Here is a 22,441-nt window from a genome sequence, read left to right on the forward strand (position 1 = left end):
CAGGCTTTGAATTTACCTAATAAATATATCTTTCCCCTTGTGCTATTGACTACTATCCAGGGCTGTTTTAATTTAGAGGTAGGTCTCATCTCAGGCTCTGAAATAGCCTTTTTTCCCTTTTCATACCTTCCATATTTCCAGTGGTCTTCTGATGCATTATTGGGTGCTTGTTTATTCCACATGAGAATGCTTTACTTTTATACTAAGCTTCTGCTATTTCTTTGCTGGATGAGTTGCATTTTCAAAAGGTCTGATTGCCGTGGCATGTACACTGCCTGTTCCAGAGTCAGCTCTGGTATTAACTGAAATTTGTCCACCAGTTCCTTGTTTAAAATCTCAAACACTAGACAATTTTATATATACTTCCTAATGACACCAAAGTCACAATCCTCTGCATATTCCCTTTATAAAGACTTGCAGATCTCTGAATCTGAGTGTTTGATAATGTGTCACATTTCTTTTGAGAGTGAAATACTCTCCTGATTTTTCACAAATATTATTCACTCTTCATTAAGTATCACAGAGTAAGGAGAAAAGATTTATAAATATTTTCTTCATCCCTTCCCATTGCATAAATCCCTTCCCATTGCATAAATGAATGCTTTGTGCTAAGTTTAATTGAGATTAGGAATCTGGTGAAGCACTCCTTCCACTTAAATCATTCCATAGGCTTACAGAACTGAAAGATTTGTGGAACGATAAATTTGGCAGTTGTTTTTCCACTTATTCATACTGTTTTAAAATGAGTCAACATCTTATGCTATGCCATGTGACTGTGGTAAAGAATCACAGAAAGACATACTTTATTCTAACACTGAACAAAGAACTTTACCAGAAAAAGGAAAATAATATTTCAATAATTTACTCTTTCTCTGACTCAAAGCATTGCTTCTGCCTAGAACTTTCCGTAGCCACCTCTTCCCTGTCTTCCTATAACAGATTTAAGAAACAATATTCATGCTTAGGCTACACTGGAAGCTGCTGCCACTCCTCAGCCTGGTAACAGAAGAATTCCTCTCCTCTTCCCACATCTCTCTTCAGTACCTGGTATTTCTATGTGAGCTAGGTGTTGGCTTTGCCACTAAACACCGTATGCTGTCTCTGAATTCAGTAGAAGTTTTGCCATTGACTTGAGTAGGGTAAAAATAGGGTTTAAATTAGAAAATGTTGACTTGCTTAATAGTGCTAAAAGAAATACACAATAACTTAAATGTTACAAAAATGCAATTTTGATTTTTTCAAAATATGCACAAGACTGTTACACTTTAAAGCAATAAAATAGTAAGTCATCTGAACAAATGACCTGTTGCAACCTATTTTTTATATGTTTTTCCTAGCAAAGGAGAAGTTTGTTCATTGCTCTGTTCATACAGGTCAAGTTTTTAGAACCATCTAGAGAAATTCCCACTCCTTTAATTTGAAAATAACGGGATGTGATTCTCATCTGGCTGAACAAAAGGAATGTCTGATTATTCTCTAAGTGTTGAAGATACATTACATATCTAGTAAAGCTCTTATTCACATTACTTAACATGTTGCTTGGTAACCTCCTCAAACCTGTCATCTGTGAGGAAGGATGCCTTAAAAAATTACATGGATAACAGTGGGATTTAACAATGGGAATGAAGTAATATTTTTCTGACATTATTTGTTTTGGGGGTTTAATCCAAACTGAGTTTTTAGTGTCCTGGAAGGCTGACAGTAGAACTGTACAAATAGTTTTCAAAGAACTCAGTCTATGTTTGCAAAAGATTCTAGACCCTATGCAGAGGTTTTCACATACAAACCACTCACAAACACCTCATTCCTAATTCTTCAAGACCCTGTGTAATAAATCCATGGCTACAAATAATAAACATTATAGTCACCCCAAACTACTCACATGTTGAATCAGGAATAGAACCTAGGACAAGAGCTGGGTGAAATCTGGACAAATATGATGACTAGATTCAGACAAAACATAAAATTAAAAAGGGAAGAAGAAATAAGAAATGTCTAAATATTTTGACTTTTTTTGGATGAATTGTTTCAACATTTCATTTTGAAACAACACTTTGGAATCAAAATTTCATTTCAAAATGTCATTTCAATCAACATTTTATTAAAAAATCACTTCAAAACAATGTTCTGAACATTTTGTTGGAGTCAAGTGAATTTATTTTTGTTTTTTGTTTCAGTAAGAAAAACAACAACAATAATCATTTTTGGTTTGAAATTTACCAAACGTATGTATTTATTTTATTTTAATTTGTCGATTCAGCCACCAAACTGAAAAATCAATATAATCTCTACCAGAACCTTCAGATCCCAAACACGGATTGAAACAAAGAATCTTTAAAAGAGCATATATGTTCTGTAGACTGCAAACATTAGAGGGCAACATAGTCAAACATTCTAACAGGACTTATGTTACATCCATAAGACAGCAGTGATACATATAGAAACTAGACAGTTGATACTCCTGTCCTTTTAGATTTATATCCAAAAACTGTAACAAATCCATGACAACAAACAGTGAACACCATTTCACTATGTATATTATCTAGGGAAGAATGTAGGAGCTTTGACTTAAAAAAACACAGGTCTTTTAACATCCAAACTAAAGGGGGAGCTCTGCTAGCTGTGTTAGTAGTAGGACTTTCATCCTGTTTAGACTACAGCCATCAAAATGTAACAGTGGCATACACAGCTATCATCCAATAGGAGGCAGTGATGCACATGCACACTAGGTCGTATATCACAGTAGGATCCTCTTCTTATATTTGATGAGTTAATAGTTTCTTCCCCTGTGTGATAGATTGACACTTCACTGCTCTTCAAGGGCTCCAAGGGGGGGGGGGGATGTCTTTTCCTGCCCTTTCTCCCTCAACAGTTCAAGTACAGGTGGCCTGATCTAATTAGTGGAGTACAGGATGTGACCTTATCCCTACAATGCAGCTGGAGCAACCAACAAGCTGCTTCCATTGTCTGCTCTCCCATCTTCTTTCTTTTAGGGATACACCAGACAAGGTGAGGGTGACTTCCTCTCCTCCCTGCAAATCGCTGGAAGACTTTGAAGGAACAAGCTTTCCTTTTCCTTCCTCTGTAACAGGAAAATACAGAGTGCTTCAAGCAAGGCTGATCAGAGGGGGCACAAGAGGAAACAACTGTACCAGGGCCCCAAGCTCTGGAACCCATCCCCCCAATGTCAGTAACATCTGAGTAAATAAAATGAAATGGGAGGGGGTGGGGGCCCAGCAAACATGATGTACTGGGGTCCCAAATTTCTCTCAACAGGCCTGGCTACAGGAAACAGGATCCATACCACTCCCTACTTTGGACAGTGTTTCCAAAGCTGGGGGAAACTTTATGTATAGTGTGCTGCCACTCCCCCAGGCTCAGACTGAGGTAACTATTGTCACTGCAGGAGGGGAAAGGGGCCAGGGGCTCATTTGACAGAAGATTCCTTGTGGCTTTGAGGAAGCAGGACTTACACTGCTAGCCCCCCTGAGTAAGAGATAGGGGAAGGGCCTCAGGCTTTCCCCAAAGACCCAAGGAAAGGTCAGACTCACCCGCAGCCACCCAAACATAATGGGAGACAAGGGTAAAGGCCACTGGCCTTGTTACCCACACCTAAGATACTGAAAGTGCTGTGGGTTCTAGATACTAGGTGGGGTACTGCCTGGATGCAAAAGCTGGGGATTAATGAAGTGTCTTGGGACTCCCTAAAGGCTGACCTGGAGTGACAGGGTGGGAGTTTTGTCTCCTGCAGATGGCTGAGCTGTAGAGGAGAGTGACAGGCCATGCAGCACCGGGCGGGGCTAGCCAGTACCTATTGTGGAAAGCCTGTGAAGTTGGTATGAGGGTTCAGTGCTCCTATCCATATAAACTGAGTCTTGAAGAATTTAGAGCCCTCTAGGGACAGGCTCACATCTTGGTGCAACTCCCCTGATTCCACTATGTTTACACCTGGGAGGCATTTGGCCCGGTTGAAAAAGTGCAGGCCCTTCTACTCAGTGATGTGATGGCTCTGTCTACAGTCTGTGTACGGAGATACTGCTGTCCACAATGCTGCAGAGAGCACAGCTCCTCCTTCCTCTTGCAGACAGGCAGCACTAGGCGTCATGTGACCGTCTCCTCCTTTCTGTTCCCCTCCCTCCCTCCTGGAGATAGAAGCTCAAGCCTGACGCCGCTGAAAAGGCAACTGCACTTGCCTTATTCAAAGACCTAAGGAAATTCTCTTTGACCGACACATGCTTCGAGCTCTGTTATAAGCTGAAGAGAAAATCCAAGCAGGTAAATGGCTGGCTGCTGGTTTGTGGGATATGGGGAAAGAGAGGTTGGGGAGGAAAGCCCCATTTAACAGAGCCTGGATCTGTCGGATTCACAAGAGGCTGGTTTGCGTGCAGCGTTTTGAATAGGTAGATGGCAAGGAGATGAGATGGTGGAACTGAGGTAGTAAGTTAGAGGTTGGATGCGGTGATTTATAATCAATTGCAAGGCAGACTGGTGGTTTGGAGACTCAAAAAATAAAATCAATTTTCGGCAATTTTTCTGTGTCAGCTGCTTTGATTAAATGTGTGAAGTCAGAGCGTCAGTGGAAAAGAAGATATTTTGAATGTGGGGAGGCTGACAGAAACAGCAGGCTTATGCAGGGAGTGAATTGATATTTTGGGACGTTTTTCATGGGGAGCCAGAAAAAGGACACCCAGCTGCATTTATATATCTTTGAATCTGTTAAGGTCCTTGCTGATGGCATGGGTTCTTAGACGGGTAGAAATTATATCATAAACATATTAAAATAAATATAACTGCAGACTGTACGGGTAGCAGAATCGATCATACTGGTCGCTTAGGAAAGAATTTGGTTCTAGAAATCAGTAGAAATGAAAGAAAAAGAAAAAAATGATACTGTTAAGACTGCTTTTGAATTAGGGCGCTTCACTCTTTGGCTGAAGCAAGGTTGTTTTTTGATGCTTTTATTTCATCCTGTAATTTGTGAACTCTGTAGGTCTTCCCCGCACCAGGAGACAATCCTATGGATATTTATACAATAAGGATTCCGCCAAGGGTTGTATATGCCTACTTACCTGCCATTTATTAAGGACTGATTGACCTATGAGGATCTCTCCTTTCAAAAAGCTCGGTTAGGGCACCTGGGACTAAAACATATTTTTAAGAATAAAATGGTTATGAAGGGGAGGCAGGAAAGCATTTTACTTAACCGATGAGCAGCAGAGTCCAGTATTCTCACCTTATGTGTTTTGTATGGGGGGAGGTTTGTACCCGAGGGTCCACTTAAAACATGTATGCTAAATAATTTGCCCTCTGCTTTAAATAAAGCTGCCTCTCCTGCTTTCAAAATGACTAGACAGACAGACTGTGCTGTTTATCGATAGTATATGAAATGTAGCGATCATAATAAGTAAGCAGTTAGGGTTTTTTCCCCCGCTTTCTCTTTCTTTCTTTCTCTCTCTCTCTCTCTCCCCTGTTGTTGTGATATGTGCGTATATGTATGAAAGAGAGAGAGAAGCGGCATAGACAGATAGGCAGAGAACGAGAGAGAGTGTCATCAATTTCCTCTAGAAAAGATCTTCAAGTGGGATCCCCTGGCTCTATGGCTCTCCGCTGACAGCTGTAGGGATCGCTCTGTCATTCACTCCAGGCTCACACCTTCCCTGTGCACACACACACACCAGCTGGTCATTTCCCCCGTCCTCCTCCTCCTGATCTCCACCTTCCCTACACGTTCACACTACACACGGAACCATTCCTGCTGTACATCCCTCCTCTCCCTCAACATATACATATAACTGCTTTTTTCACACTCCCTCTAGATGTGCACCTCACACACAGGACGTCTTCCCACACATAATCAACCCCATTCATGTGGCTCCCCCACATACACAAAATCACTTACCTGTGCCCCTTCCTGAATCCCTATTCCTGGGGAAACACACACACACAATTACCCTATAGTGAACCCCTGCGCCCCTCCCAACACCTCTCTCTGTCTCTCTCTCTCTTTCTTTCTCTCACGGTGTCACATGCTTACAATCTCTCCCACTCTTCAATCCTCCCCTCCATACCAATGTAGACACACAACTCATCACAACTACCCCCCCAAAACACAAAACGACTCCCCCATACACAGTTAATCCACTTCCACACACGTTATAATCCCCACAAAGCTCCACCCGTCCCTTTCACACATATATATGAAACCAGGCTATGCAAACAGTGCCCCATCAGTCGCACAAGGACCCACGATCACAATGTCATATGCACACACAAGGCTCCTCCGCTCATACATCCCCCCTTTCGCGTCCCAGACACAAGAGAAACCGATAGAGTAACACATATATTCATCCCTTTCCCTTCACGTACACACAGTAACCTCCTACTGCTCTATCTCATTCAGACACACAGAATTACCCCGTTTATCTCTCTCGCGCACAATGTCTCGTATACAATGACGCTATCATACAAGCACTATAGTAAATTTACACCCCAAGTGATCCCTTCTCTTACCCCCACAGACTCCCCCATACAGAAAAACACACACTGACCCCACAAAAACACACGGGGAATTCTCCTGTCTCTCTCCCACACGCACAGACATACTAATCACACACGTTTCTTCCCCCCCTCCACATACAGATGATCCACAATCTCACATACACTGACCCTCACACATTGCTCCCCCCCACACACAGACCCACAGTTACACAAACACTGACACCCCACAGATCCACAGTCACAAACGCACTGACACCCTCAGCAGACCCATGGCACAGTCACACACACTGACACCCCCCCGCCCCTCCCCACACTAACTCCCTCAGACTGGCCCACAGTCACGCGCACTGTTCCTCACCCGACCCATAGTCACATACACACACTGCCCCCACACGCGTACAGTCCCTCCAGTCACGCGCACACAGACCTACAGACGCTCCCCCCCGAACACGAGTGGGAGAGGGCTGGGGGCTGCGGACAGAGGGAGGGAGGCAGGGGATTGCGTGACGGGAGCTGCAGGGGTCTGTCCCGCCTGGGTAGCATCGCGGTGGGCAGGGAAATCTTTTCCCTGTCCCCGGCTGCAGGGAGGGGAGGAGCCGGTCAGCCGGGCGGAGCGGGGCAAGCAGAGAAGCCCGGGCAGGGCAGAGCTGCCTTGGTGCTGAAGCCTGAGCACCTGGGCCGGTATGTGCCGAGCAGCCGCTCAATGCGGTACAATAAATTAATGCTGGCTACGAGGAAAGGGCGTGAATTGGACCCTGCGCTGTTGTGTCCGGACGCTCCATGCCTGGGCTGGGGCAGGCATGAGCAGGGCGGAGGCTGCTCTGCTCTGCTCTGCTGGGGGTTGCCATCTCCTGGGGTGACACGTTTCCAGCAGGCGCTACCCAGGGTCTCTGATCGTCCAGCGGCATTGCCGAGGGCTGGCACCGACTGGGGGATAACAAAGGCCGGGGACAGCCTCGCCGGTGCCTGCCCACTCTGCATTGCGTGGTGCTCGCAGTAGGTGACTGGCCATTAGTCGCTGCCGCTGCTGTCCATGAAGTTTCCAGTCCCCCTGCTCCCCTTGGATGCTTGTTCCTCTGGAAACAACAAGCAAACATCGCTGAAGTTGCGAACAGGCAAACAAAATGTAAGGGGGGAGCACTTAGCGGCTCAGCACACGCCGGGGGCGTGGGGCTGCGGGGTGTGAGCGCCCCGGGGAAGGGGCCGCTCCTGCAGCGTTGTGCTCCGGAGCTACACGCCCAAAAGCCACGGGGAAGGCTCAGCACGGGCAGTAGAGCCGAAATTCTCCCTGCTTGGCGGCTGCCGGCTCACAACTAGAATGGAGGTGGCGGGGGAGGAGGGGTGCTCATTGGCAGAGCCCTTAAAGCGGAGGGAGCGATTAGCAAATACGCATCTGCCGGGAAGCATATACATAGCAGTCCGGGAGGGGAGAAATATGGGGGACACTCCCTTTAACGCTCCTGCAGTGCTTCGGCTTGAGAGAGCTGTTCGGAGGAACAGCCTGGATTGTGGCAAATACATTGTTTATTTTAAAAAAATGGGGGACGGAGGGGTGTCCCTCTTAAATACGGATAATTGGGCATCTATGCAAAATACTGTACCGTAACCCCGAAATATTAAACACTTGATATTAGCTGAACTGTGAGGTGCATAATGTCAGCAGCATATCTGATGCCATTCGGATTTTTCCCTGCGTAACAGATAATTTTAGCAGCAAAAGAGGTCAGATGACAGAGAAAAATGATAGTTTGAAATTTTCAGAACACCTTCTAAGAAACCACTGTAATTCTGCCTCACTCTGTGAAAATAATGCCGTATAAATTCAAACCAGCTGCCCCTGCAGGGTGTTTGATCCACTTTACATGTTCTTAAACATACTGGAAATAATCAGAACCAGGCTAGGTGGCATGGCATGCATTAATATTGCTCTATAGTGTCACAGATGCAGATATTCTATTAAATGAATTAAATTAAAGGGAAAATCAGGTATCAATAAGAATAATTAATGCCTTTTAACAGCCCTTTCATTCTGAGCATAACAAGTCCTACAAAAATGAAATCTGGTACTAAAATGTTTTCAATGTTTGAAACAGTAAGTAGCAATCTTTATACAGTCAGCACAAAAAAGCTTATTTTAGCATAAGGTTTATGTTTAGTATAACAAGATATAAATTCTCAGTACCTCCAAATGTATTTACAAGTTTCTTTTCCCTACTTTAAACAATAGTTCAAATTAAGCATAAACTCAGATAAATTATTAGTCATGTGATTTAATGTTTGTAGGATATAATTTGATACTGGTTTGTTTTAATTCTTTGCAGATTAAAAAACCCAAAAAACCTTGGATCATTGTTTTGGCCTTGTACAGGAGAACAGAAGAGAAGCTGTCATGCTTTGCATGTCAAGTAGCTACTGAGCTGCTTGACAGCTTCTGGATTCCAGCCCCACTGGGAATGAGGCAGCGCAGGAAACCATGAGTAATGAGTCCTGTGGTCTGCTTCTGCTGCTATAACACCATGGCAGGCAGTCCATGATCCAACAGGAGGATCTGTCCTAGGAAGGCAGCGCTGGAACTGGTAATTTATTCCCTGAGAAAGGAGAGGAAAAACCCTTGGGAAAATACAGTTGGTGGATAACATGTAAAAAGAAGTCCACACACATTGGGATACTGATGCATTCTCACTGGGTTTGTGGATCCACTTGGAGAAGGGTTTTTTGACATTTTTCCCCCCACTCCAAAGTTGGTAATGTGGGGTTTTGGTAAAATTTCTGCTGACTCATACATCCCTAGACACCTCTTGCTAAACCAAGTTGATAAGTGAGTAAGTCTATTGGTGCCTTCTTTTTTGCTGAAGATCTCTTGCAGTTCAGCCAAGATTGACCACTCAACACGTGGGTCATTCCTTGTAAGGGATCCCAGCTCAGACGTGCATCTTGGGCACTCACAACCTGGGCTTCTCATGCTAGGGAGGCATTTACAATAACCACAGTGTAAAGGGGAAATAAGAGTGAGTCAACTGTCTAGCGTGAGAGGTGACTGGAAAGATTTTACCCTGTCTGCTCCAGCCCCCCTCCCACCTTTCCCCCCTCCACACCCCCCTCTCCCCCGCCCAACCCCACGAAGCATGGGGGCTGTGCTCCTCAAGCATGGGGGCTGCCTCCTGCTGTGGCTGGCCCTGCTGCTGGGCTGCTGGGCTGAGCTTGGCAGTGGCCTGGAGTTCCCAGGGGCTGAGGGCCAATGGACCCGCTTTCCCAAGTGGAATGCCTGCTGTGAGAGTGAAATGAGCTTCAATATGAAGACACGCAGCTCTAGTGGGTTGGTCCTCTATTTTGATGATGAGGGGTTCTGTGACTTCCTGGAGCTGATCTTGACCCAAGGGGGGAGGCTTCAGCTCAGCTTCTCTATCTTCTGTGCTGAGCCTGCCACCCTGCTGACTGACAGAGCTGTAAATGACAACCTCTGGCACACAGTGGTCATCCACCGCCATTTTAAGAACACAACACTACTCATTGACCAGACCGAGGCAAAGTGGGTGGAAGTGAAGTCCAAGCGGCGTGACATGACTGTCTTCAGTGGCCTCTTCTTGGGTGGGCTCCCACCCGAGCTCCGCTCAGCAACCCTGAAACTGACGCTTTCCTCAGTGAAGGACCGGGAGCCGTTCAAGGGCTGGATAACTGATGTCAGGGTCAACTATACACAGGCCTCACCTGTGGAGAGTCAGGAGGTTCGGCTGGATGATGAGCAGAGCCGCCTGTGTGCGAGGGATGATGTTTGCCTCAACGGTGGCATCTGCTCAGTGCTCAATGACCAGGCTATCTGCGACTGCTCACAAACTGGCTTTCGGGGGAAGGACTGCAGTGAAGGTAAGACTTCACTTTAGCTTGACCTACCAACCACTCCCTTAATGGAGGGAAAAGGTAGCAGATAAAGTCTGCATGGTGTTTCCTCCGTAAGAGTGAATCTCTCTCTCTCTCATCTGTACTTTCCCCCTCCCCACCTCATCCCTGACCCCTCTGTTGTATCTCAACCCTCCCTCGACCATCCTCCAAGTGTTTCTGTGACAGAATATGGTGTGATCATTTCCTCCAAAGTTGGGAGAGAGGAAAGTGTAATCTGGGATTCTTTTTGAGCCAGGGTGTAATCTGGGGTTCTCCTTCATGGTAAACTAGGGTTGTTCCTGTTGATGGGGACCTGGGGTTATTTGTGGTGTGAGAGGGAGTAATATAGGGTATTCATGACAGGGGAAAGGGCAATCTGAGTTTATTCGTAAGAAATGGGTAATGTAGAATTATACTTGGATAGGGACCTTATTTGATTTTTGGTGGGCATAGCGGAGAAATTATCTGGGTTTAATTTTCGTTGGGGGTAGGGGAGGCCTGGATTTATTCATTCTCCATGCTGGTATATTTATTGATATCAGAGTCTACTACATGCTTGAACTAAAATCAGTGATTTATTTGTGAAATTCCTTAATTGATGAGAAAAGTTAAACAAGGGGTTTATAGTTTCACACCAAGGGGAATGGCATAGTATTGTAATATGTTTAGCAATTCTAATGCCAGTCATGTAGACAGAGGGTAACAAGGGAAGTGGAAAATATTTACCCCACATCTGGGAAATGATTGAATATTTATAACCAGTAAGAGAGCTAAGAAAAGGAGATGTTCTCTGGTTTCTCGCCTACAAATAAATCACTGAGGAAGTGAGACTCATCTTTAGTGTCCGTTATTATTGGGGATTTTGAAGCAATGTGAACATGTTTATTTTGCAAACATATCTAGAGCTTTTTAACAATACATTATTCTTAATTTTGCTAGTTCATATGCAACTACTTTGCAGCTATGTAAAATGACAGAGAATTTTTGTGTGTGTATTTAGAACAGAATTTAGGGGTATGTGAATGAGAATTATGAAAAATAATAGAATATATTAAAGGACATAATAAAACTTCATATAAAAATTTGAACGTAAAAACATAAAAAGAAGGTAAAATAGGCAGTATGTATCCCAAATGAAGGTGGTCATTGAGCAGTTACATGACATTTATGGCTGAGTAATTTGCCTGTATCATTTCTATCAAATTTCACTTACCATAGAAAAGAAGAAAGCGTTATTTGTGGGTGATCTTTATTATGTAACACCTTTTGTCCTTAGTGTTAATACTTATACATACAGTCATTCTGCATCCTGTTTACTTTGTCAGCTGTTTATCTCTGCTCTGCCAGTTGGGAAAAAAATCAAGTCTTTTTACATTTGTAAATATCATTACAATGAAAGAACAATAAAGGGTAGTTTCACAGTGTAACAAACTTGTACCTTCACTAGCACATAATTCAAGACACTGTAGGATGAGAACATATTCTATACTGATCTAAATAATGTTCATATTTTTTTTAATGTGGTAGCAGATACCACTAGCCATGTGAAATATTGATGTTTCCTTGTTTCTGTAAGTTAGGTCCTGTTATAAATCATGCAGAAAATGATCAAGTATTACAGTTTGGTTACTGCAGCAATGGCAATTACAGATTGTTATAAGATTAATACATGAGAATACTCTATAAAAACAAATTATTTGGGCACACATTGCTCTTAACACCTCAAAGCAGCTTATTGAAATATTAATATAGATAAAACAATTACATGTAGAAGCAACAGAAAGTGAAAAGTCTCTTCTTTAAGTTAGGGAAGTAAAATGAAATGATGACAGGTATTTTTAAAGGAAAACCATATTACTTTATTAATATTAGAAACATAAACAATGTGTATTGCAAAATGTCTGATTAACATATATAATAGGAAACTATGTAGTAAATAGCATTTTAGAGCCCAACATTTGGGTGAAATCGTGGCCCCTTTGAGGGCAATGGGAGTTCTGCCATTGACTTCAAAAGGGCTAGTATTTTACACATTTTGTAACTTCTAAGAAGTCTTATAAAATATTCAGAAGAGATATAATTTTAGCATAATACATATTTGCTCAATACTGAATAATTATATAGAACCTTATCCTGCTTCCATTGAAATAAAGGGCAAAATTCTCATTTACATCAGTGGAGGACTGGGCTTATATTATTTATTAATTAACCACTCAGAAGCAAACCTGTCAGCTTTTGAGGAAGGAAATAGTGGCTGTTTGTATCCACTTTCAAAGAGTTGAACTACTATATAATTACCTTGTTTTTCTTATGAGAAATTAAGTGGCACCAAAAATGGAGAGGGATAAGGTGATACCATTGTGCCATCAAATCCCTGCTGTTGATCTTTACATTCTTTATTATCATGGAAATTGTATCAATAACTTTTTCTATTACCCAATAACTTTACTAAGAGTCAGATCTGGCATTTATTGTGCATGAGTTTCCCAATGGGATACTCTAGAATTGCAGAATTGGTAGTTGGAATGGAGTGATCTAGACGGATATTTTTACTTCTGTTTTACATTTTCATGTTTTTTGTTTTGTTTTTTTGACTAGAGATAGTACACCCTCTTCTCACCTCCTTTGGCCTTACTCTTTTATCTGAAACTGTAACCAAACCTGTTCGGTTGCTTTTTTTTTCCTGAGAAGGAAAAAAGTTCAGTAAATTTATTTTTCATTATTTTTCATTTTGTATACCTCTGCACTTTTGTATTCTGGCTCAGGCCAGAGTTATAAAATACAATGAGATATTTCTAGGCCATAGGAAAACAATAGTAACAGCTCCTTCAAAATTTCCATCCCTATTTTGCAGATTTGAGAGGTCTGGATAATTGCGATAATGATACCAACTCTGCAGTCCTTAGGATCGGATTTTCAATAGTACTTATGAGGTTTTAGAATTTTAAGAAAAAACTATTGACTTTGAATAGGTCAATTGGGAGTTAACTGCCTAAATACCTTTGAAGATCTGGGCATTAGGCACTTTTGAAAATCCCATTTCTTAGTCTTTATTGAGGCAAAACTCCCATATAAGTACCAAATTCCACAAAGCCTTATTTGTATGAGAAATCTTTAGTCAAATAAGTACTCCCATTGGGTTTGACTGCTCTATCCCTTGCTGATGTATATCAGGAGTAGCTTCGTTTAAGTCTATTGAATTACACCAGTTTGTAAGTGAGAGGAAAATTAGATACATTGGATTCAACTGAATTACTTGCTTGAGTAAAGATTACTCATGGGAGTACAGACTCAAGACCCCGGTCAGTAAGAGTTTTTGGCCAATTCAGAACAAAAGAACTGGCATTTTGCCTGAATATAGACAGTATTGGGCCCAAGGGTTATTTAGAAAGGCATTCAAACTTCCAGCCATTTATCTGAACTGACCCAATCCTTCATACTTTTTAAAGTTGGCCCAATATTATCTGTAACCCCCAGTTTTAGCTTTAAAAACATTGTGGCATTTTATTCCACGTTTATTAATATTTTCAATATGGATTAGCTTTCTTATAGTGCCTTATCATAATTAGTAATATTTATGGCACTACGCTCAAATGTAAAAAATACTATTGTGGAGCTCTTCTTCTTGCCCCCAAATAGTGCCAAGCTTCCAAAATGAAAACATGGAGTCAGTAGTGCCATAAGTGCACATGACATTAATTTTTGCTTTTATTGCATTTCTTATGCATTACACTGAAAATATTAACTTGGGATGTAATTTGCTACTGATATAGGCCACAGAAATTTTATTTCACCTCATGGAAGTGGCTTGACACAAAGAACAATGTGCAAAATTAGATAAAAAACTTTATCTGGGGGATATGACTCAGGGTAAAAATATTATAGCTTTATAGGAAGCTTGAAATTTACTTTAAATCAAAACCTTTTAATATTTTAAAAATAGTTTCTTTTTTATAATTACAATAAAAAACATGTTTACAAAATAAACATTTAGGAAAATAGTCCCAGAACCCCTTTTAATTAGAATTGAAAACAGTGGATCCTTTGCACTCAGTAGTATGTAAATAGAACTATTATGATACCATTTTAAGCTAGGATTTTGTATGTTTTTGTAAATGCAGTTTTGTTGCCAGGACTTTACATAGTAAGATATTGATTTCAGTTCCTCATGTAACATCTCAGCAGTCAAATATTGTGTCATTGAGAAACGGACAGGCTGTTTTATATCATCTTGTAAGAGGGCTGCTTGTTGCACATTGCTAATCGTGGCATTGTCATTCTTCCAATGGACCGCTTACTGTACAGCATAAATCTTAGTACCCCTAAATCATTATTTTTTACATAGTGGGGCAGATGTTCCCATTTGCTCCAATCCCCAATGCAGGTGATATTTCACTCGAGAGTCCATATTGCAAACATATAGAGAAGTAAGATTCTTGGAGAATATAGCAAGAAATTTCACTCATAGTGGCTTTTATCTAGGAGCTTTGATTAGACTGGTTATTCAGAAGCCCCCAGTTATATATTAAATTAATATAATTGTCAACATATCTAACAACTGCTGATTAAAAATATCTGTTGTGATGTCATTAAAGGCTAACTTTAGTATTTGCTACATTCAGGTCTTTTAGCATATTTTTGTATATATAACAAAAGTGCCTGGTAATAACTTTAAAATAAAGGTGCTAATCCAGCAACCACTGAAATCAATGAGAATATCTGAACTGACTACAATGGCAGTTGGATCAGGGCTCTGTAAACTTTGAATATGTCGTCTTTTAAAAAGTTAGCTGTTATTTACTCAGAGCACATAAAAATATTCCAGGCTGTAGAAAAGCATTTTCTCTATTTTGCTACATTCTAACTGAAAATTGTATAAACTGATTTATGAAATTTAATTTTACTGGATTGTGAAGGGTATACTGAGAATTTGTGTGCAAAATTGAAGCTGAGGGCTAATTAAGGTGATTGAGTTATAAGCCTTTTAAAAATGGGGTTTATGATAGAAATGTGACAGACCCATAAATTTTCTGTTACTGCCAGTGCCACCATAATAAAGAAAAAACTGCCAGACAGAATCCAGTATATCTTTTTTTTTTCTTAAACAGTTAGATGTTATTTGTTTGCTTATTACACTGAACTGGAAGCTAAGTTTTAATATTACCCCTTGAATAAAGTAGTTTTGGTTTTTCCCACCAAGTTTGACCCTTTCTCCACTGATTCCCTCCGTATGGTCCATTTATGGGATCTCAGAGCATAGATAGAGCTTTTCTGGACCAAGATCTCAATATGCAGCATTCAAACTTGCAGAGTTTAAGTTCAGTTTTGTCAGGCTAGAAAGCAGTACTTTTTGGTGAGTTTAAATTAATGTCTGAACTGTTCTCTTGGCCATAGATGTATCCATTATAACCAACATGGCACAAAAAGTCAGTAGCTAATATGACTATAGAAGGACGGAGCACAAGATTTTGAGCCAGCCTTGGTATTGTGTAGTACTGGGCAAGCCGCATCATCTCTTTGATTTTAATTTCCCCATCTGTAAGATAAGGCTAATGATACCTAACTATTCACCTCACAGGAGCATGGAGGATTTTCTGCCTGATCCTCAGCCTTTGAAGGATTAGACCTTATATTATTAAAACCCCTCTGTGAAATCAAAGTTTTGCAGCTCACTCTAACATCCTGCAACGTTTTCATTCCACACAGCCAGCTGTCATCAGTTTGCTCTGCAGTTGCTCCCCATCCCCATGATCTGTATTAAACTCACCACCCAGCATGTTGCTCCTCTACTCTGCATAGCATCTCTTCCACTAGATGGGCTGGAATATGTGAAATACTAGATGTGAGCTAATAGGTAAGGGAGAGCCAAGTAGCAGTTGGCCAATCTGGTTTTCTTCACTTCTGTTACACTTCCCATCTGCCACTCTCTCCAAAATTACTGTGCTCTAGGTCTGCCCTGTGTATCAATTAGGACCTAATAGTCAGTATTCGAACACAGAGGAAAACCCAGGCTCCCAGTGGTACATTTATAACATCCTTTCTGTGGTATGCTCCTTTGTTTTGTATGGTGAAATTTCATTCTCTTTGGCCCTGATACTGCCACAGGATCTGCTAGCATGGAACTCTTGTATCCATATAGAGATCCATTGATTTCAGTGGATCTCCACACCGGCACAGGGATCCATGCTAGGGGATCCTAATGTAGAATCAGAAACTTTATTAGTGATTAACAGTTGGAATTTAAAAAAAATAACTTTTAGTGTCTATTAATTTCTTGACTCCTATTACTGTTTATCAACAGCAACTTTTATTTAGCTAGATCCTTCCCATTCATGTATTATTGTACTGTACAGTTAACCATGAGAGAGCCATCCATCAATCAGTAGTAAACATACACAGAGAAATCCTTGTGCTCTTGAGTTACACCAAATATATTCAGCTAATCTAGTTTGGTTTGTATGAAGGCAATAAGCTGGCATCTTTTGATAAAGAGACGTCTAGATACTAGTGTTTTTGATCACTGTGATTCTCCTGTGTTACTTTAGGCAGACCTTAAACCTTGAATCTTTGAGTTAGACTACAGTAAGCAGTGAATTCAGTAGTCCTGGTAGATAGTAGATAGGGTGCAATCCTGAAAGGAGCTGAGAGTCCTCAACTTCCATTAAAGTCAATTTGAAGTCCCATTGACTCATGTTTAGAATTATGGCAAACCCAGTAACCTGTTGATTCTGAACATAATATTCAACTGGGGATGCAAAAGGAGAGGAGTTTGGGGTGAAATAAATAAACTGCTGATTCTGACTGTAGTTGTAATAGTCATCTGGAACCTTTATAGAGAGAAGGTCTTTTCATAGATTCAAGTATTTAAAAACATTATTATTTAAAAAACAGGCTTACAAAGCATTGCATAAACTGAAAAGTTGTGTGAGTAATTTTGTTTTAAATTTAAGGTACTCAGTAGTTTATTGGAAAACAAGTGTTTTACCAGAAGTGAAATTTTTATATTGGTGATAATACAGGTATAATTTGATATGGACTTGTGTCCAATGGAATCAGCATGGCCATCATTGCCCACCATCGATTGTGAATTTTGTATATTATGCTTAAGTATGTTATGCTGGAACTCAAATCAGACCTATGCTTACTCTGTGGCCCATTGCATGAGATTTTCTCATGAGAAGCACTACCCTGTTGATTTTTACCTCGTTTTACTTAAAAGCATAGAAGCTAGATTCCTATTATAATTCCAAAGTCTCTGTGTAGTTAAGAGTACATGTACAGCCATTAAGGAAGTGTTTGACATTACACTATGCAACTGGAGATATATACAGCAGTTCCAAAGTTTCAGAATAACTTCTTAATTTCGAATGCATCTTAACCTCTGCCTTGCTCTTTGTCTTATGTGTTTTAAGTGTTTATAAAAAAATGACATTTATTTAGCAGAAATCTCCTTGAATACTTTCATTCTTAAAAAATTAAAATATACCAAGGCAAGCATACTGTATGCTCCATAAAAATAAGGATAATCTTTGCAACTCAGGGATCTTACAAACAAATACATAAGTCCTAAGTACTTATTATCAGCTATATCCTGCAAATCTTTATATACTAACATTCTAATTCTCTCAAAACTGAGTCCTTGATCCTGCAAACGCTTATGCATGTGCTTAACTTTAAGCATGTTACTTCAGTGAAAATACTCATGTAAATAAACTTGGCACACATGTAAGTATTTGCTGAGTAGTTGTTTACCCTGGTCAGTTCCAGTCTTGTACAGTAAAGGAATCTATTCAATATGCATAAAGTTGGCAGAATCAAGTTCTGATTGTTGCAAATAAGACAATAAGCACACTTCAAAGAGCATTTTAAGTCATAAAGAGGAGTCATCATCCCAGCCTCTGAATGATGCAGAGACGATGAAAAACGCATTAATACAAGCGAAGGGCCTAATGCTGTGAACACTTATGCATATGAATAAAACTTTACCTATGTAAGTGTTTGCAAGATTAAGTTCTGAAGCTGGAAAGTAGAGTCACAAGATGAGGGGGGGAAAGGGGGCAGGAATATAGCATCTTCTTTCAAGACTACAAATGCCCCTGTGCATAAGCACCATGCGTTTGGGACTTGGGGTTGTTAGGAGGTGTTTTGGGAAGATGAGGTCAGAAAAGGGAAAAGCTGGTATAATTCCTTGGAAAACCAGTGGAATTGCCTCTGGAAAATCTCAAGAGTGTTAATGCTGACCCTGTCATCATTAGCTCCTGTAAAGTTTGCCATTTTCCTTCATTGGACTAGAGAAGGGCGGGAGTGATTGAGACATTGGCACAACCTAGAAGCAAATAGCAGTGTGCAACCTGATGCAATGAAGCTGCTTGAGGAGGGTATCATGCAAGTAGTTCTGTGATGATTGGCTTCCACCTGGAAGCCCTGAAATCTCAGGTCATCTCTGTTTAGATGACCATGCCCACTGCCTCTTCTGCAGACCCACAAATTCCTCTGCTGCTCAAGGAGATGATGTAGGTGGAGAGAAACTAGCGCTTCTTATTTTGTAGTGTCATTAAGTTGCTATATACAGATTTTCTCAGAGATACAATGTAGAATATAATAAGGTATCAGCCTGATTAAGAAAATAATTCTTTTCCTTTGTTCATAATGTTTACTGAAAATTATAATTCTGTACAAACAGCAGATCTTATGTCACTACAGACAAAAATAATTAAGGACTACACAACCTATCTTATTTAAGGGGAGATGCATAGCTGTGCTGTCACACAGGCACCCCAGGGCCAGACCATGACTAACTGCTTTCCTTCTTGGCCCATGCTGATTACTACTCTGTGTGCAGGTTGCTGCTTTGTGTGGATGCAGAACCAAAGCTCTGTCCACTCCCCCACTCCTGCTGGCCCTGAGTGTCATGGGAGAAGAATGGGGGAAAGTTGGGCATGTAACCCTAGCTTATCCCTCTGCCTCTATGCCAGTGAGGCCATTAGGGGACATTAGAAGAAGCAATGAGCAGAAGCAGTGTTTTGTTTTGTTTTTAATTTCAGTTTTCATTGCAGAGTTCAAAAATTAAAGAGGGAATCCCTGTATCAGTTTCAAAGTTATACAGATAGACTGGAACAGTATTTTCTATCTCTTTTTCACACTGCTCTAACTTAACAATGACTTCTTTCAGTAATTGAAAATTTTATAGACCATAATGTAGATTTCATCATTCAACACATATCCATTCCTAAATAAAGTTTAAAATTTTTGTTGGTTGATTATTGTGCAGTGCTTTTTCTTCATGTATCTACTTTTAAAAATATCCACCTTTATACCAGCATCTAATTCCCATTCTGTTGTTTCAGGTAGTACTGGAGTCTGTAAAAAGAATATTATGTTGAATATCCATTAAATAACAGCTCCATGATTAAAACTCTTACAAAGGATTATGGATAAATCTACACTACGCAGTCACACTTCAAAACTTCACTGACATTCACCAAGGACCTGAATCTCCCATTAAGTCCTTCTAATTGGTAGACTTTGATGGACTTTTAATGGCAAGATAGAAATGGAATTGAATACTATTGAATACTCTAATCCAGCTGAATTAAAACAAAAACTGGATTTAGGGGTTACGGTGGATGAGAAGCTGGACATAAGTCAACAGTGTGCCTTTGTTGGCAAGAATGCTAACGGCATTTTGGGCTGTATAAGCAGAGGCATTGCCAGCAGATCGAGGAATGTGATCATTCTCCTCTAGTTGGCATTGGTGAGGCCTCATCTGGAGTACTGTGTCCAGTTTTGGGCTCCACACTTGAAGAAGGGTGTGGAAAAATTGGGAAGAGTCCAGCGGAGGGCAACAAAAATGATTAGGGGGCTGGGGCACATGACTTGTGAGGAGAGGCTGAGGGAATTGGGATTGTTTAGTGTGCAGAAGAGAAAAATGAGGGGGGATTTGGTAGCTGCTTTCAACTACCTGAAAGGAGGTTCCAAAGAGAATGTATCTAGACCAGTGGTTCTTAGCCTTTACTGTAGCCTGCACCACTTTGGTTATCAAAATATGTTCTCACACCCCTTGTCAAAAGTCAAAATATTTTCTCGCACCCCTTAAACCTAAAAAATATGTTCTTGCACCCATAGCACCTAGATATTTTTGTTTGTTTATTACAGTAATTGTTAAAATGTATAATGTTAATACCTACATACTGTAGGTTTGATGAAACAAAGTAGTTGTAAAAGCAGCAAAGAATCCTGTGGCACCTTGTAAACTAACAGACGTTTTGGAGCATGAGCTTTCGTGGGTGAATACCCACTTCGTCAGATGCATGTAGTGGAAATTTCCAGGGGCAGGTATATGCAGGCAAGCTAGAGATAATGAGGTAGTTCAGTCAGGGAGGATGAGGCCCTCTTCTAGCAGCTGAGGTGTGAAAACCAAGGGAGAAGAAACTGGTTTTGTAATCGGCAAGCCATTCACAGTCTTTGTTTAATCCTGAGCTGATGGTGTCAAATTTGCAGATGAACTGAAGCTCAGCAGTTTCTCTTTGAAGTCTGGTCCTGAAGTTTTTTTGCTGGCCATTCTTTGCTGCTTTTACAGATCCAGACTAACACGGCTACCCCTCTGAAAGTAGTTGTACTTATGTGCCTGTGCTTAATTGTGTTTTCAATGATTTACCTTCTAAAAAAAATCTGGCATGTCTTGCACCTCCAGAAAGGGCATCTCGCACCCCAAGGTAGTGCGTGCATGCCAGGTTAAGAACCACTGATCTACACTGTTCTCTGTGGTACCAGATGACAGAACAAGGAGTAACGGTCTCAAGTTGCAATGGGAGAGGTTTAGGTTGGATATTAGGAAAAACTATTTCACTAGGAGGGTGGTGGAATCTCCTTCCTTAGAGGTTTTTAAGGTCAGGCCTGAGGAAGTCCTGTCTGGGATGATTTATTTGGGGATTGGTCTTGCTTTGAGCAGGGGGTTGGACTAGATGACCTTCTGAGGTTCCTTGCAACCCTGATATTCTTTGATTCTGTGAAAACAAAAGAAAAAACACTAAAATTGGTTAGCATAAAGTCATAGCTTTAATTTAAAAGAAATTCAGAATTAAAATGTGACTTAGGGCCAAATTCCATGTGTGTGATTGTTATGCACTGATAGCAGTGTGTTAGCTGTCCTAAGGGCAGAATTTGTCCCTTTGGGTTTAATTCATGCTAATATGCCAAGTACTGAAGAGATCTGTAAACAGTAGGTGATGCTTTATATGTCGCAATTAGAGATGGAGCCAAGTTGCATAGTTTGGATATGGTACTGAGATTTTACCATGATAGAAGTTGTTTTAATCTGGAATTTTGATTTAGTCCTACCATTGTTTGCAACACCTGAGCATATGAAGGCAGACTAAAGGACAGAGTTAAAGGCCCCATTTCAGAGCATTTCTCAACCTCTTTGCACTCCAGTTTCTCCACCTGGAAACTGAAAACAGTAATACTTACCTATCTCTCAGAGGTCCAGTCCTTCAATTCTTGCATATCCTAAACTGTCATGACTTCAAATACATTTGGTGTTATGCAGGGAATGCAGGAATAGGACTCTGAGGTGTTATGAGGATAAATGAGTTAATATTTGTGAAGCACTTTGAAGATGAAAAGTGCTTTGGAAATGCTAAGTGTTATTATCGATATTAATAAAACAGTTCTAACACCTTTGCTTTTGAAGGTTTGCTATATTCAACAGCCTTTGCCAGCCAATTAATGGAGTGAAATCCCTGCGCCTGATACTTCTCGCCCATCAGTGTTGTCAAGGGTTTTTCCCCACTTTGAACTCAAAAAGTGGGGACCTGCATGTTCACTTTTAAGCTTAATTACTAGCTTAAATTTGGTACGCTGCCACCAGCCAAAAATATAGTGTTTGGCACACTTCCTGTTCCCCCAAAACCTTCCCTGGGGAACCCAAGACCCAAACCCCTTGGGTCTTAAAACAAGGAGAAATTAACCATCCCCTTCTGTTCCCCCCCAAGACTTTCCCCTCCCTGGGTTGCCTTGGGAAGCTATACAGATCCAAACTTCTTGGATCTTAAAACAAAGAGGA

The 22,441-nt window shown here is 40.9% G+C and overlaps 1 protein-coding gene across 1 annotated transcript in view; it reads left to right on the plus strand.

The window, feature by feature from the left end:
* The first annotated feature begins 4,149 nt into the window (after positions 1 to 4,149).
* The window catches only part of NRXN1 (neurexin 1), a 1,285,455-nt gene continuing 1,267,163 nt past the window's right edge, over positions 4,150 to 22,441 (plus strand). Inside the window, 2 exon segments of the mRNA XM_030557741.1 lie at positions 4,150 to 4,275; positions 8,820 to 10,362. Of these exon segments, the coding sequence (XP_030413601.1) occupies positions 9,624 to 10,362 (739 nt within the window). The 5' untranslated portion in view covers positions 4,150 to 4,275; positions 8,820 to 9,623.

This window comes from Gopherus evgoodei, chromosome 3 (assembly GCF_007399415.2).
Source record: "Gopherus evgoodei ecotype Sinaloan lineage chromosome 3, rGopEvg1_v1.p, whole genome shotgun sequence".
Classification (NCBI taxonomy): domain Eukaryota; kingdom Metazoa; phylum Chordata; order Testudines; family Testudinidae; genus Gopherus; species Gopherus evgoodei.